General features: G+C 37.0%; 1 protein-coding gene across 1 annotated transcript in view; it reads left to right on the forward strand.

Annotated features, from left to right (window-relative positions):
• Positions 1 to 16,742, forward strand: part of LOC104547009 (ankyrin repeat domain-containing protein 27-like) — a gene marked incomplete at its 5' end in the record, with an annotated part of 19,579 nt that extends 2,837 nt beyond the window's left edge. The window contains 14 exons of the mRNA XM_010192550.1: positions 1 to 163; positions 488 to 547; positions 664 to 783; positions 3,939 to 3,983; positions 7,545 to 7,667; positions 9,420 to 9,617; positions 10,790 to 10,909; positions 11,517 to 11,678; positions 12,539 to 12,647; positions 14,025 to 14,106; positions 14,635 to 14,707; positions 15,117 to 15,182; positions 15,834 to 15,839; positions 16,503 to 16,742. The exon at positions 1 to 163 is cut by the window's left edge and continues 65 nt beyond it. Of these exons, the coding sequence (XP_010190852.1) occupies positions 1 to 163; positions 488 to 547; positions 664 to 783; positions 3,939 to 3,983; positions 7,545 to 7,667; positions 9,420 to 9,617; positions 10,790 to 10,909; positions 11,517 to 11,678; positions 12,539 to 12,647; positions 14,025 to 14,106; positions 14,635 to 14,707; positions 15,117 to 15,182; positions 15,834 to 15,839; positions 16,503 to 16,742 (1,567 nt within the window). The remainder of the gene's footprint in view (positions 164 to 487; positions 548 to 663; positions 784 to 3,938; positions 3,984 to 7,544; positions 7,668 to 9,419; positions 9,618 to 10,789; positions 10,910 to 11,516; positions 11,679 to 12,538; positions 12,648 to 14,024; positions 14,107 to 14,634; positions 14,708 to 15,116; positions 15,183 to 15,833; positions 15,840 to 16,502) is intronic.
• Between the last annotated feature and the right edge of the window lie 461 nt (positions 16,743 to 17,203).

Genomic DNA, 17,203 nt, shown 5'->3' on the forward strand with positions numbered 1-17,203 from the left:
CTGCAGACTAGATACTGGTAATGAAAAGGGAGATACTCCTCTCCATATAGCTGCTCGCTGGGGCTATCAAGGGATCATAGAAGTGCTTTTACAAAATGGGGCAAATCCAGAAATTCAAAACCGAATGAAAGAGACTTCTCTACAATGTGCATTAAATTCCAAGGTATTTCTCTTTATATTCTAGCCTGATTTCTTTCTGATGCAATTCCACGGAGGTGTAGATGTTTACCTGCTAATAGGATTCTGTGGCCTGGTACTATTAAAGGCAAAATGTGTGTTTCCCTGTAAGGAAGAACGGTCACATTTTAAATCTAATAGCATGAATACAGTCTGTGGTATAGAACATAAACTCGTAAATGGGTACTTTTAATCTGCTCAGTCATAATCTGTTACTAATATTAGGTTGTCAGCTAATTTTGTCTTTCAGTCAGTAGATTCTTCTTTAAGTGGAGTTACATTGCTTCTCTTTATTAATATTTTTATGCAGATTTTGTCATTGATGGAATTAAACTATCTAGCGTTTGAAAGAGGACAGAGTGCTTCTGAGGTAACAAATGCAAGTTGCTACACTTTTTTTTGCCTATGTTGAACCTGCTTAATTTGATACATAAATTTTTCTGGGTTTTTTTGTTTGGTTGATTTTATTTTTTTTCCAACTGTAAGTCACCACTTAGGTCTCCTCAGCGCTCAGCAGAAACTTTCAGCAGAGGATCATCTGTCTCAAGCCTGTCATCAGCATCAACTGATATAAGGCAAGAAGATGTAAAAAATAGTTATAAAGAGGTAAGACTGAGATACAAGTTTTGACAGTAAGCAAAGTGAAGGAAGCTTCAAGAGTGATATTTTGCAGCGTTGTTTGAGACTGCTTCTTCAAGAATAGCCTTCTGTCTGATTTGGAAAATTATATGTTGCTATCCTCAGGTGCTTGTCATCTCAGTATCTAAACACTTATTTTTGTATGGTATCGACTGTTCTGCTGGCTATTTCTGAGGAAAATTTGAAAGCATATTTGGAGTAGTTGTTCAGATATACTGCAGTTAACTACATAATTTGAGAATTTGTTGAATTTATAATGACAGTGCCCCAAGGACCTTGCTGTCCTGTTCTGGAATTAAATGTCATCGGTAGCTTACAAAACCTGTCAGGGAAAAGAGACTGGTACAGGCATACTGGCAAACAACTTAACAAACTAGAATGTTAAGACAAGCTTTCAAAATAGGCATAGGAAATAAATTTTGTAACATGTGAAGGAGTACACACGATATGCTAAATATCTTGCACGTATGTGTTCACTGGTTTTGCTCTGTCTGCACCAACCAAGGTGCAGTCCTCTGATATTTTTCGTGTGGGAACTCAGATCCATACTTTCAGTTTATCTCCTCCCAAGACTGTCATATCTCCACTTCTGATGCGTCTCTATTTTTTCCTCTGTTGTCCTGTGCCATTTTTTTCCAAATTGTCCTCCTTAGTATTATTGTAACTCTCCACATCACCTTTACATTCAGATTCTTCATTTTCCTGCTAAAATGTTCTTCTCTTGCAAAAAAATTCTGTTTTCTAAAAATGTTCAAGAAACTCAAAGTTGTAAAGTTTGACTGGCCAGTATTACTTCATACTTCATTATCAGTTATTGTATGAGAGTCTCAGTGTAGGAGTCTACCTCCCTGTTTGTACAGAGTCAAGCACTCTATACCGTACGTAAAAGTTCGTCTCATAGGCTGAGGATTTATTTTTCCTTAAAGGAACAGATTTATCACCCCAAGAGCTAAGACTGTAGTTCAAACCAGGGAAAAAGATTACAAGCAGCTTACACCTTATGTTCTTGGGGTTAATGACCTTCTTCTGTAAACCAGCTTTAGTTCATTTCTGTTTGCCAAGTTTCACATGGGCTCACTGCTCTCATTCTCAGTAAGCAAAGACGCAAGGGCCTAATCCCGAGAGCTCGCTCCGTGGAAGGAATGCCACTGGAAGCAGTGGGAAGCTGATAAGGTCAGTTTTCCAGACTTCAAGGCTTAGACCATGGATTAAGGGGATGGATGCAGTTAGATCTTTATTAATCAATACTGCAGATGAATTAAACGCTTTGCTTAAATGAGCCAGTCATGGTGTATGTCCTGTTCGTGGCTTGTTTACAACTTAGAAAAGAGAGAGTAAAAGAGCCAGATGTGTAAATTTGGAACTTCCTTTGTTGGAACTAATAACTCCTTGCATAATTTCTGTTCCACAACAGAAAAACTAAGCATGCAAGTGAATTGCAGTAGATTTGTTTCATCTGTTTTTACATTTAAAGGAAGGTACTTCTGTTCCGTAGAGGAACAAGAAAGCAAACTGGAAAGATGAGGAAATGCATGAGGCAGACATTCTGCCCTAAGTACTCTTAATAAATTATCTATAAGCTGCATAACAGATGTTGTATGCTCCTCCACTGCTAAGGCCTGAGGCAGTTTTAAGAACTGTAAGAAAGTTGTTATTTTTGGAAAGAAATTAGCAGAGCTTGTGAGTCACTTGCTATTACTGTTAGGTACCTTGTATTTGATAAGACTGGCTCCTGACAATCATCAAGGCCTTTACATTCTCCAGTGACATTATCCTATATAATCAGGGGAAATTTATGGGAGGTACTGATCTCCCTAATATATGTAGTCCATTTTAGATGTATACGTGCAGAGATTGGGATTCGGCTCACCTAACGTCAGATGTCTGAAAGACAGTTGTCTTAACTTTAGACATCAATTTTCCCTTCTTTATCAGCAAAGAGAAATCGGTACTTCTAGAGAGGAATTCGTCTCAGACATGCTTAGTTTGACCTCAGTTGCACTCAAGTGCCATTCGTTGACTGCATTCTGTTCTGTAGTTACCAGAGAAGAAGTTTAAATGGCTGGCTTAGGTTTAGATGGCTAACGTTCAGACTTTCAAAGTTAGACAAGAGGAATCCTGCCTTGAGTGCCTAGTGCATGACTTCAAGGAGCTTCACCTTGTATTAGAGAGGTAGCAATAAGATAAAACTTATCAGCTTTCCTAGAAGGAGATAAAAATGGATGGAGAGATTGAATCTAGCCTCTGATCTTTTACCTGTAGATACATCCTGTTCTGCTAAAAGCCTGAAGAAAGCCATCAAATAAGTAAAATATAACTTCCTTTTAGTCTCATACTTCCTTATTTGCCTTACCAAACACTGCTGTCACAGTCAGCAAGATAGTAATTTCTAGATAAAAATTGAAATGTGACAGTAGCTGTTACTCTACGACATCTTCAACTTGCAAGATGTTTCTTAGTACTGAAACAACTTTGTTTACACGGCAGCAGCTTGGGTAATGATGGCACAAAATAATTTGCTATAATGCTGAAACAGACTTTCACAAAGCTTATTAAAAGATTCTTCAACAACCTGCAGAGGCTGAACAAGTTGCCTATTGATAGTACTACCTTGCCTTTCCCTAGCACCTATCCCATTTCTATCAGGTTAGATCTCAACTCCTTCATGTGAATGTAGAGAATCAGAGGAAAAGCAGGGGTACAAGTACATCTCATTCTCCTGCTTCCACAAGCAATCAGAGGGATCAAGGGAATGGCATCAGTGCACTGAAAAACACCTTCCACCTTCTTCACCCCACACTTTCCCTCCTGCAGAGCTCATAAACAGTAGAATACCTACACTGAGCAGTTGTGTGCAGGCATTAGCTGGCCTGAGCAGACACTTAATTGGTCTAATACTGGTCCACTCGTCAGAGATCATCAAATGACCACAGGCCTTGCACAGTTTTTGTATTTCATAAAGGAAGAAGGTTTTTTCTTTAAAACTTCATCAACAAATATGAAATGGGCCAGAAGTAATCCTACCCCATGAGCTTAGAAGGTTAGTAAAGGACACGGGATTTTCTATATACAGCTTAATAACAATACTAACAAAGCAAATGAATTGTTTTCTTCATACATAGGTGGAAAAACTCCTAAGAGCAGTTGCTGATGGAGATCTGGAAATGGTGAGTCTTAGCATGGCTGTTGAATATTATTGAATTCCAATTTATGTCATTCAAACTGAGGAAGTTATTTATGAATAATATTAAGTGAAGAATGCTTTGGGTAATACCTTTCTGCTGCAACAATTAATCAAATTCATCTCATTTTCTACAAAGAATATTCACTCCATTTCCCCAGATTATTTTGCCTACAGTGCCAAGTCCTATTATTTTGATATTTCCATGACCTCTTGTAAAAAAGGACTTACTTTAAGTGTAATAATTCCTTTGTGAAGGCTGTAATTTAAAAAATGTATGCATAGTCACCTCTATGACTTAGTGCAAAGAATTTGGGAAGAACAACATGCAGGTCAGGCATGTTGAAAAGAGATACTGTGTGAAAGAGCGATTTATTCACATGCAGGTGTTCGAGCTGCACTGTCAAATGCCATTACTAAATGGGAAGCACGGTGCATTACAGAACTGTAAAAAGATATGTGTACTGAGGTCAAGATACTGGACTGGATACGCAGTCAGCACGAAACAAAAAAAAAAAAGGGCAAAATAGATGAGTTTTCAGGTAAACCTGATTTTTTACAGTAAACCCAATAGAAAGTGTTGTTATTCCCAGTTGCTTATTCCTGTGTCACAGAAGTATATAATATCTTTTCCCATATGTGAATTGGTGCACGTGCTCAAGTGGCAGTGCTGTGCACCAGTTCTGGAAATTAAATGATGGGATTTACAGTTTGCAGTTTTTTTGACCTAGGAAGCATTCCAGTAATACAGTGTTTTTAAATCCACAAATGCTTTTTGTTTCCTAAATTCCCAGGTTCTTTAATGCTTTGTTTTGTGCTCTTTATTGCATTTTTACTGCATGTAATAATTGTGCACAGGTACTATAAATGAAAATTGGCTCTTACTTTGTTTGTTGTGATACCTTTTTATTAATATTTCATACAGAGAGGAAATGTAGGTGACACCAGTCAGTATGGAGAAGTAATCTTGGAGGCATACAACTTTCCTGTAGTTTGGATTTTACTTCAAATAGATGGCTAATGGCTATAATAATACCTGTTTCAGAGTCGATGGTCTGTGGCTTCTGATACTTACCACCTGTCTTGACATATTTTTTAATTATATTGCCCTTTATTCCTGAAAATTTGAGCAATAAGTTGCTTCCAACTTAATTGTTTTGTGGTTCACAGAACAGTGTTACGGACCCATGTGAGAATGTTTCTCTGCTGGATGTATGTTATGAAAAATTTGTTTCGGTGATATGTACCAGGAGTTGTGTATGCTAATGAAGCATCACACAGACATGATAAAATAGATAATCTGTGTCACAACATACGTGTCATGTTAACATTGGTTCTCTCATGTTTTATTTCAGTTAGATTATAGAAAAAAAAAATATCAGCTGATAGAAGAAGAAAGGACTGTTCATTTGTTAAGTAAATATCATTATCCTAGTTTGCAATGTAACTTAATCTTAGTAATTATTTGCAGGTCTGCCCTTAAGTCATTTCAAGAAATATGATACAATGATGATATTTACCATCTTCCCGGCAAGCAGTAAAGATGATTGTATTACAATTAACCGTTCACAGACTTTGTCAAAATCTAAAATGCATCACAAAATTACTTAAAGAAAATTACATATATTGCTATAATTTGCTGGCAAATTACTATCTAGCACTGCTTAACAGAAATCAGCAATGAAGAGCGTATAGAAATCTATGCATTCAGATGACAGAATCACCTTATTTTTTGTGGCTTTACTTTCACATTACTCAAGTTCATGTAAAACTGTTCATTATAAAGAGAATTGTCTAATTGGATGGCAAAGGTTACAGCTTGCATATCTGTTAAAAAAACACCGTTGTTTAAAAACTCTTATCTTGTTCTGACAGCCTGGGGTCTGTCTCCATAGGAACAGAAGCAGCAGCAGGGTCATTAGTGCAGTTGCAGATTTCTGCTGTGACAGCCAATTTTGCTTTGCAAGAGGAGGCACTAAAAAAAAGTGCAATGAGACTGGAAGAGTACAAAAAAAACCCAAACAAATAAAGCCATGATTGTTCAGGAAGCTAGAAAACAACCTTTGTCACCATCATAGCACTTGCAAATTTCAAAAGCAAGTATGCTTTAGATTGGAGATAACGATGTTAATCAATTACAGTTACTTTAATTAGCTGACCCAGTGTCAGCTAGTTCTACATTTTGAAATTATTTGAAAATTATAATTTGAATAATAAAATAATAAAATTATTTTGAAATTATAATTTAGCCCACTTTGGTAAATTATCTGGATCTGTAGTGAGAAATAAATATTTTTTAAGATTATGGAGGGAATATCAGTATAGAAAAGATTAAGCTTTATTCCTAAATTATGTTTCAGAGTTATGCAGCATGTTTTTGGGAGGAGATCCTCAGACTGTACTTTTTATGTGTTTAGTGGTTGCTGAATAGGTAGAAAATTATTATAGCTCCATTATTGGTGGAGACTGTTAAGAGTTGTCTTAGCCCATTGTGCAGTGCCTTGAAGAAAGCCTTTATATAACTCTTAAGTCCGTAAAATACTGTGTAGAAGTAGTCAATGCTGCTTAACATCAATTTGAGGTTTCTCATTCCTAGTGATCGGATTTGGTGGTCAGGTGTACGCTGTGGCTCCTTAGTGATGGATGAACCAACCTCATCCATTCAGCTTTCAACAAAGATACTTAGATTTAAAAACCAAGCAGATAACACACCCTGCCCTCCCACCCCCTTATAAGACCAATTTAATTCCCACTTCTTTCTCGGATTTCTGAAAGATTTGTCTCATTGAGCATAACACCAACGCAGAATGATGCACTAGATAGATGTCAGGCTTAACATTGCCAGATGGTGTAATAATGGCAGCTTTAATACAGTCACTAGTAATTCTAAGATGTCTTTAGTTTACAGTGGATTAATGAATTTCAAGGGAAAAATGTATTTCTTAAACAGCTCTTTTTTTGCATAAAATTTAACGTGAAATTAACATACAGTAAGCATCACACGAATGCTCCGAATCCTAAGATCATCTTTATTGAAGGGCTTCTCTCTTCCTCAAAAATGAGCCATCATACACTGAGGCAAAAGTGAAACTGTCAAGCTCCTGGGAAGTGACAGACCTAAGAAAATTCCGTGCCCCTGCCAAGTTTTGGATAGCGGTTAAATGTCGTCATCTTTGTCACTTCTTATGCTCGTTAAAGCAAAAGATGAAATAAAATTCGCATTGATAAGAGCTGACACAAACCATCTGAACTATAAAAGGATTTGTAGGGTTTGAGGATAGGTGAACACTGAAGTCTTGATTAAGCAAGCAGAAAGTCATATATAATTTACTGCACTGCTCTACTTGAACTTCTAGCTGCATGGCCAGCAGTAACAATTGATTTTTTTAATTTGGCCTGTGGGCAGCTGATGCCAGGAGGTAGCTGTGTAGTCTTCCTGAGATATTCACACATGTATGTTTGTAAAGTCTTACTTGTTTACATATGCAGATTTATTAGGACGTGGAAGTTTTGGACTCTATAAAGGAGGACTTTCTTTTTTTGCCAGGTACGTTATCTCTTGGAATGGATGGAAGAAGACTTGGAAGATGAGGATGACACAGTCAGTACATCAAAACCAGAATTCTGCCATCCATTATGCCAGTGCTCAAAATGTGGGCCGGTGCAAAAGGTTGGAATATTCATTCTATAAAAAGAATGATTTATATAGCTGTAATGTAATTTTAGCTCTATGGAAGTAGCATTCATATTGCCTAACACCTCTGTATCTCTGTCTATAAAGCAATTATATACAGCTCTTAAGAGAGTTCATCTGATGTCATGAAATTGTTCTTTTTGATTGAACTGTAGAAAATTTTGGATACAGTAACAGTGTTCAAAGACTTGCTCAATATCTAATGGAGTGAAAAAACTTTGCAGTTTGCTTTTAGTATATGTGGACTACTATTACTAAGGTTTGGACAACTTTGAATAAATGGTTAAAATGTTTTTCTAAGCCTCTGTTTCTCTTGGTTCTCTTTTATAGTTTTCGTTGCTAACTGTCACAGAGTATCTACTTATCTGTTAGTAATCGGTTTAGCAAGGAATACCTGCTAATCCTATAATCGGTGTAATGCTGATAAAGTCTTCTTTTAATTGCATGACATCTTTCATATAAGCTATATCTAAAACCCCTTCAGAGATTAAAGATAATTGCAAAGACTTCCTTTCCCCTTATTTATCACAGACTGTACAGGAGAATCAGGCTTTACAATACACTTTTCCTTTTTTAAATATATTAAATAAGGAATGATCCCAGCTTCTTGGAAACAGAAAACAAATTACTTGCGTCTCAGGAAAAAAATTATTACTATGTCTGAAGGTATACGTAACTGGATAAGTCATTGCAAAATAAACCTGAACTATACGTTTTCAGTGTATTGACTGCTTTGAAGAAATAATATCCATCTTGCTTAACAGAGAAAATGTGAGATTGCTTAGCTTAGCTTGTAAATTCCCTCCTCCTACCTTGTGTTTATTTTGTGCAGGCTGAGTGTGCTATTTGTCCTTAAATGCTTCACATTCACACTGTGCTTTATTCTCTGGTAATGTGTGTCCTTGTACCCTGAGTACAGGGAACTGTGCTAAAGATGTCAGAGCCTGAGACCATAAAGTTCATTTGATTGATAACAGGAAGGAATGGCTTTTGCTGTGGAATTTATTTGCCTACTGAATGAAAAGTAGAGGGAACTTGTAAACTTGCTTAACCACTGTATTAGGTAGGCATACATTTAAAAGCACACTGAGGATGGGCAGAGTGATTTTCTACCACTGTAAATGTTAGGCATCTACACAGTTTGAGAGAGGAGTAAAAAAGGATGTTCTGTACTGCTGTGTGAACTGTCTTCAAGGTAAGTTTCCTTATCTTGACTCCCCGTGGGAGTGTGTTCTCTGGGCCAGTGTTACTTCCACGTGGATAAAATTAATTTTAGTTTTTATCCTTATTATCTCAAGCTTCATGTAGCAGTAAATTAGGTGTGTAGTGTCTGTCTCTAAAAGCATAAATGAAAGTAACTCATGATATTACTCTCCATAAGTAAGAGCATCCTAACAGTTGTATAAAAACTGTAAGTTTTACTTCCATCTCAACTTGTGCTGCTTCAGCCTCTTTTTAATATAATTAGTACTTTGCCTGGAATTTCTCTATATGAAGCTATCATGCTGGAAGAAAAGTAAAACTCATTGTTCTATTGAAAAATACTACCAAGCTGCTCTGGCTTACTAACTCTCTTTTCTGAAGGTTTCAAATTAGGCTCTGTAGCAGAAGTTCTTGTAATGTCCATCTGCCTGATTTTTGTATACTTAGGAGTTATTTGGCTGCTTTTTGATCAACAGAAAGCAGCATGATTAATTACATATTTTTGTTGTGTATTTTCCTCAACAGAAATTTGCACGGATCTCTGCTAATGGACTCGGAGTAAATGTTTCAAACCAAGATGGTTTTACACCATTGCATATGGCTGCACTGCATGGACACTCTGAACTTGTCTCACTCTTGTTGAAGCGTGGAGCCAGTATCAGTGCCAAGAACGCAAAGCATGCAGTTCCTCTTCACCTAGCGTGTCAGAAAGGTCACTTCCAGGTAACTGAGCTTCTTCATAAATCAAGCTATTTAACACTTAACCACAAAGAAAGAGCTGCTTTGTGTAATTACCAATGAATTATCAACAGGACTATACTAGTAACAGTGAGAGTTAGTTTGTTTTTTAATGACATGTGCCTAAAATCTCCAGATGGAAAGGGGATCTTTCAACTGAAACAGTTTCAGTAGGCACCTTTTCCTTTTAAATGACCTGAAATACTGGTTTAATGAAAGTGCTGCGAATATCTACTGTCATACATTAAACACTTTAAAAATACCATGTGCAGCTGAATCTTCCTGTGTGTTTTCTGTCTGAACCTTCTGTTCAAGGAGGTTATGTGTACATCTGTTGATGCAATGGACTTGGTATCCTCAGTAGCCACAGTATTAAATATTTACTGTATCTTCAACTCATTTAAGTAGTTTATGAGCCAAGTGGAACTCTGAGGGTAAGAGAGAACCTCATCCCTGACTTCAAGTCGGGGAAGCATAAGCAGTGAAAATGAAGCACGAGCTGGTGAGGGGAGGATGTTGATACTGGAGGGAGAGTAAATGAGAGAGGAAAAATAACCATCGTGAAAAAGCAAATGCAGACAGGCAAATGGGAATATGCAGAAAAGTGGAAAACTAGGGTGTTAAGAACAAGGAGCTGAGGACTGCAAGAGGAAAGAAAGTTGAGACAATTGTGAAGATGATGGGGAGACAAAGCACTAGGGAAGCAAGAAGAAAACAAGAATACAACTCAAACCTGTAGGTTAATGAAGGTTAGTTCATGGGGTATTTACAACGTACAAGAACTCCTTCCAAGTGTTCTGATGAGTTTGGAAAGGGGAAAAGGATACTGTTGCTGCGGTGGTTTGTTTTGGATGTTTTGTTAAATTATTGATATGTATGTTTTTCACATACACTGAATTTTATTTTCTGGCCTTTCTTTCAGCTGCTTAAGGTTGTTTTGGGTTTTTTTAAAGTGTGTGGTAAAATATGAAAATTAGTATGATAGGAAGAGATGCTTGTGGTTATCATCTGTTTGGCAAAGATGAGACTTGTTCTCTCCATCCTTTTTTCTTCAATCTCTTTTCAATTCTAGATTAAAAACAAAAAAAAGAAGGGGGGCTTTCAGTGCATGATTATGGTTAGCTGTTTTTTTAAAGAGTTGTCACTTCTTTCAATAGGTGGTAAAGTGTCTGATGGATTACAATGCCAAACAAAATAAAAAGGATATTTATGGAAATACTCCTTTAATTTATGCATGCTTGAATGGTCAGTATGAGACTACTGCCTTATTGTTACAGGTAAGATCACTGATAACAGAATTTTCAGAATCGTATTTCCCGTGTGATATCTGTGCTTATCCAGTACTCAGGATCAGTATTTTCAGTTATGCATTTCTTTGTCAAAACTACTTAGGGAAAAAATAAGAGCATTTGTCATCTCACTCCTTCCAGTCCCTTTCCTTCATGTTTTTTTTTATTAGACAAATATCACATTACTGTTATACAGCCAGCTGTTTTTATGGAACTTTTCTGGTGGTAGGTGTTAGGTTTTCTTGCTTATGATTCTATTGCAGAGGGGTTTTTGGTGGTTTTGTGATTTTTTTTTTAATAATATCTCTTAAACTTGGAATATGTACCAGGGACATGCATACATGAAGTGAGCTGATCCATCATATTGTGGCTGTGGTTGAGTAGCAAATGGTATGATCAGTTGGCTTATTGTTGAATCAGTGATTGCTAGAGTATGCTTTCTGCGTCTGTATACAGCTACAGGGCTTCTGTGGCATTGTTCTCATTCATACATTGAAAATAAAAGCAGAGAAAAACAGAATAGTACAGAATAGTAACGTGCTATTTCCATTTCATGCTACTCTGTCTTTACAACTTCAATTTTATTTTGTTGAAGCATGGAGCTTCTGTTAACCTTTCTAATGCCAAAGGAAATACAGCACTGCATGAGGCTGTGATAGGAAAGAACGAAGCCCTTGTAGACTTGCTGCTTCAGAACGGTGCAGTGACGCACATCAGGAACGAAAGGAACTGTACCCCTGCAGACTGTGCTGAGCCGGTGAGTGCAGAAAGCTCATTTCTGAGGTTACATTTTCATAAAGTTCCATGTGCATCTGTATTTAACAATGATGCGTGATAGAAAGACTAAGATGCCTGTTTATTGTACAACGTATAATATGATACCTGTGGTATATGAAACCTATTCTGTTTCTAAAATAAGTTCTCCCAGACAAAAACCATGAGTCTAGAAAGAGTGAAAGTACATACGTGAATGAAAATGACATTAAAATCTATGCTAGTAGTGGTAGAGCAGAAGAAATGTTCAGTGTAGGAGAAGGAACACTATTTACTAATCAGTTACGCTGCTAAGCAATTGTCCATGCATCCATCCATCCATGCACCTACTATCTTTTGCCCTCCTTGCATCCTGATATCTTTTATCTTGTCATTGATAATTCTGATTTTCCCCTTTATTAATAGCAGTAAAATAATATGTAATGTTAAATTATAAAGAATTATTTCACTCTTTAAGTGACTTGATGTATGGTCTCTGTCTTTATGGGTTTAAATAGTCCCTGAGATACAGCATAATGACCACAAAATTCTGTACTGAATCAATTTTAGTATGTGTATTACCATTTAAACTGAAATTAGCTTAACCATAAATAATTCAGTTTAAAATAATAGGTCAAGACCACAGAAATCATCACTCGGGTACAGTGCGACTTGTGGAGCACTGATTTTGTCACTACTCAGAATGGTACAATTTAAAGGGTGTATTTATAATGAGGTATTTTTGTGTGCATTACGTTCATTTTGGCAGCAATTAACACGCTCTGCATAGACTAGAATCCTAAAGTGTACTGATGTTTTTCTTTTTCTTTAATAACGGTGAAAATGGAAACTTTTAAAATTAAGAATTCAAATATCATTAAGTTGCTGGAAACAGCACCAAGCTATGTACCTGCAGCAGCAGAGAGAGAAAAGGAGCGTGAGCAGCATGCTACTATCAAGATAAGAAAAAAAGGTACATGTCGTATTTCCACTGGTATGAATAACAAGGGATTTAGGAATTCATGTGCAACTACTTCAAATATTTTATATAACTGAATTATGTATAATTAAAGAACAGACAACTGTTTTGCATATTTATTACTGGGAACATCTAAAATCCTAGAACTGGATGCAGCAGACTTTGTATTATGTTTACATCGCTGCAGACTCAGTTTTCACTTTTTTTGGTGCATGGGGGTGGATTTTACATACAAACCCATTTAAAGTTAAAAAACATGCCACGTTTGAGATTGTACAGTTAACCATGTAATGGTTGTCCATTTCAGTGTAAAGTAAAACAGATTAATTTAAATCACCTTCGGTTGTCATTTATATTGCCTTAAAACAGGTTAAGGAGTGACCCTTCCTTGACTTACTGTCTCTCATAATGTGGGACAGAAGTAAAAGCTACAAACGTAACTGTCTAAACCATTAAGTATGGTTTGTGAAAGAATGTCTTCCAGTAAATGGCAGCATATAGTACAGTCTAAGCAAATATGTTGAGGCACGTGGTGCAGATTGGCAATACAGCTGAGCTGATGTCATGGCTTATTGCTCTTTAAAAGAGACGGTGTTTCTCTCTGTCCATCCTCACCTCTTCCCTCACACCTTCAGCTTCTGATCTTGGTTATCCACTACTTTCTTTATGCTGGCTCAGAAGTTTTTCAGATTGATTTTCAGGCTGATAGATTTCACTAACCTGGGGCAAGGGTTGTAATAAATTTTGTGGTGAGCTAGACAGCTCAGCGTAGTAAAGAACCTGCTGCCACCAGAACTGTGGAAAGAAGAAAGTGATCCTGCATGAGCAGGAGTTAGGGAAGATAAGGAGCTGGAGTGCCCATTTCAGCATCCACAAGTTTTAGTTAGGCTCTTCAGAATAACTCTTGCCTGCTTCCCTAAGAAAGGCTGTGAATTTTTCATTAATGCAAAACCAAAATTAATCACAGATGCCAAAGATTGATATAGTCCTATTATGAGAATAGTTCTTAAAAGAACAATACAAGACTTGAGTAACTGATATTAACAAAGAGGTGGTACAGCATCTGTGTGTTAATTCAGGTTTGTAAAAATTGGAATTAAGGGCCTTGAAGTCTAGAATTTACATGGGTTTCTTCAGAAGCTTGGCCAGTCATGCTAATGTGATGAAGAATGCTTACTCCTGTGACTTAAAATGCTTCAAAATTTCCTAAGATAAATTGCAACTCTGATTCAAGTTACTACTATTACAGTTTTACTGTAAAGTTTTAAAACTCATGTCAGTAGATACTTCTTTTCATTCAGAACTGTGTTTTTTTAATTCTTAAGTGTGCCTCAGTTGTAATTTTAGCTGCCTGTTCTTTTAAACCTCTAGTGAATTCTAAGCCACGTGAGAAAGACGGTGATCCCATAAGCAGACAACTTCAACTGGTCCAATCAATTAACAGATTTAACAAGTAAGCACAGAAGCTTCTTCAGAAGTACGTTTATTGTTTCCCATACGCAAACAAGAAATACAACTGCTAATAAAGCCCAAAAGTGGGTCAAGTGTTGTTATGCATCACATATGACTAATTTGACAGTAGATGTTAATCCTCCATGCACATTCATATCACCAGACAGATGTTCCAGGCATGACAAACAGCAGTGATGTGCTGTGCTGTGCTGCAGGAGGCAAAGGAGTACCTGCAAACTTAGTTAAAATTGGTTTTGCACTAATACTTGGTGTACCATAAATTAAGAGTTTCAGAGCCAGGCTGCTTTAAAAATACTATATTAGTGGTTGGATTTTGCCTATGATCTTTTAAACATTGATGCATAGTCCGTGATAAAATGCAGGACATGCTGGTAGGCCGTCATTTTGAGCAGGTGTTGTCAGGTAATAGCCTTTCTCCGTTGAGATGGTGCCACCTTGTGGGTTTTTTGTGATTGAGACTTTTGTGGAAAGATGTAATTAAATATAATTTCCTTAAATATTTTTTTAGAGCAAAGCATTTACGGAGAACAATAACAAGAGATAAAAGCGTCCCTAATTTTGACTATCAGTTATTGCATCAGGTAAGTGGAAATACTTGCTTGAATGATTTGTGTAATACAGCAAATCTGGTTTTTTGGTCCATTATTAATATAGATACATATAACAGGAAAGTTTTTCTACTAGTGGCGGTCAGTGAATCCCAAAAGTTTTGACCTGTTTGGTAAATTGTTATTGTTTTGTCATTGTTCAAACTTCAATGGTGCGTCTGCAACACCTCTTAAACATCTTATTCTTTAAAACCGCTTAAGCCTCTTACTGCAGGCTTCATCTCTGTCTTGTTTTCTGTGTCACATCTTGCAAAATCTAGGTTATACCAAGGCTTTAAAAACTACACCTTATCAGAGCTGTAGCCAAGCAGAGGTGCTATTTGCAAGAGAGGAATTTTTCAGTAGATTAAAACTGGGGGTTGCATGATAAGTCTGCTTGTAGGAGGAGATTGTTTGCAAAGGTGATGGCAAACTGCATGTGGTGGTGTCAGCTGTGACACAGATTTATGTGATCGATTCGTTTGTGGTTGGAGGTACCGTGGCACCCTACGCCAATCTGACCGTTGGATGCTGCCGTCCATCCAGAGCATGTGCTCCCTCTTCCTCCTTTACCCTGACTTTGACTCTCATTGGACCTTCTGCTGAGCCATTTCAGCATAGTGAATCAAGAGGAAAACTAACCTGTTCAAAAGAAAACAGTTTTCTAGCAGATTAGTTCAGTAGCTGCCCATTATTAGATTGACATAGCCTTGGAAATGCAGACTCTGCCACTCATCTCCATCTAGAAAATGGAGCACTGTTCTGTTTCATAGAGCCCTTATGAGATTTAACATTTGCGGAGAGCCTGGAGAATGCCAAATTAATGCTATAAAATGGTAATATTTTATTAATTCTTTCTAGTATTAATGATAATATCCCAGTATTTAATTAAACGTGGGATTTAGATTTTGTAATTGTGTATAGCTGAAGGCAGTATGTTGTGCAAGGACTGTAGGTGTCTAAAAACTATGTGATGATGATACATAGCACTTTAACCACATGGGACTGTCATGGCTTTGTGAATTTACAGGTCATACAGCTCTAAATTGTTAGCAGGTTTAAACATGTATAATCTCCATCTGAAACATTTTCAAGGTTCTTGCCATTATTTCAGTAAAAGGGTATTGTAATTAATATCTGCCTTTAGTTCTTAGAAAAATCTGTCATTATAGCATGCTTGGATTCTCTTTTTTCTCTTAGTTATTTTAACATGTGCAGAGTGGCCAGTAATCAAGGAGAGCCACCTACTCTGAAAAGAAAAAACCAGGAGCAGATAATGGCAGTGGAAGACAAGATTAGTTGGAATGACCAAGAAGAGTCATAAGTGGGGTGGGGTGGGCGGGTCTCTTCCTTGACAAGACACGACTTGGAAGCTTTCAGCAAAGGTTGAGTCCGTCTGTATTGCTACTTAAACATTTCTTAATGGTAAAAGAAATGGCTGATTTCAAGTGCCTTGAGACTTGCACTACAAAAGGTGTTTAGAAGAGTTAGGATGATACTGGGATAGTGCAGTGAAAATAAGTTTTGGAATACCTGCATTATCTTTTCAGTTCTGGTACTGACATACATGTAGCCTGGGGCAGGTTGGTCTCTTGTTTTCTCGTATGTAGACTGAATATAGTTACTGTCCTACAAAGTATGCTATTTTTAATCCTTGGCTGTGTTCAGTATAAAGAATACAACGAAATCAATGTGATAATTGTATTAGAGAAACTCTATATTCATTTTGCTTCTTTGTAATGAAGAAAGTAGATAATGCTTGTAACATACCATTTTTCTGTCCTCACAGTTAGCTATTAAAAGCTTTGATAAAACTAAGTTAAGATCTGTTGAAACGCTGGACCAGAGCAAAGTGAAGATAATCGACACAGGACGCAGTGGTGAGTTTGTGAAACACGATGATGCCATGGAAGTTCCTCACAGGAGTAAATTAATGCACCGAAGACACACTGTTAATGTGCCACTTTCAGCAGAGAATGTCAGCGATAATAGCTTATCCAGCCCTAGAAATCCAAGTATTTCACAATGAAGAGACTGCTGTGATGACTTGCTTTCAAAACATTGACAACGAAGTGTGAATTTGATGTCAAAAGCTAGAGGAACCAGGTGGTGTTGATTTCAATAACCCTTCACTGTGTATCAAAGAGTTGAGTGATGCTTGCAAGCCTGCCTTCAGAACGGAAGACAGAGATGACTCCTCAGCAGAGACAGAATGTTCCTAGCACTTTTGAAGACTGAACCCTCTGTTTATGGTGGAGGTAACTACACAGCCAGATCATTACTGATCTCAACAAACAGGGACGTACCGAGATGTAGACAGCAAAATTACTTTCTTATTCTACTTAGCACTTACTAAAAATTATATGTAACAGTAAACCAAACAAAATACTGTATTGTATTCCTCAGTCGCCCGCTTTGTTTTTAGAAGTCTTTGAATAATTTTTGCATTTTCAGTTTTTATCACTACATTGGATAAGTATATATAAATAT

Source organism: Mesitornis unicolor, unplaced genomic scaffold (genome assembly GCF_000695765.1).
Source record: "Mesitornis unicolor isolate BGI_N332 unplaced genomic scaffold, ASM69576v1 scaffold53300, whole genome shotgun sequence".
Classification (NCBI taxonomy): domain Eukaryota; kingdom Metazoa; phylum Chordata; class Aves; order Mesitornithiformes; family Mesitornithidae; genus Mesitornis; species Mesitornis unicolor.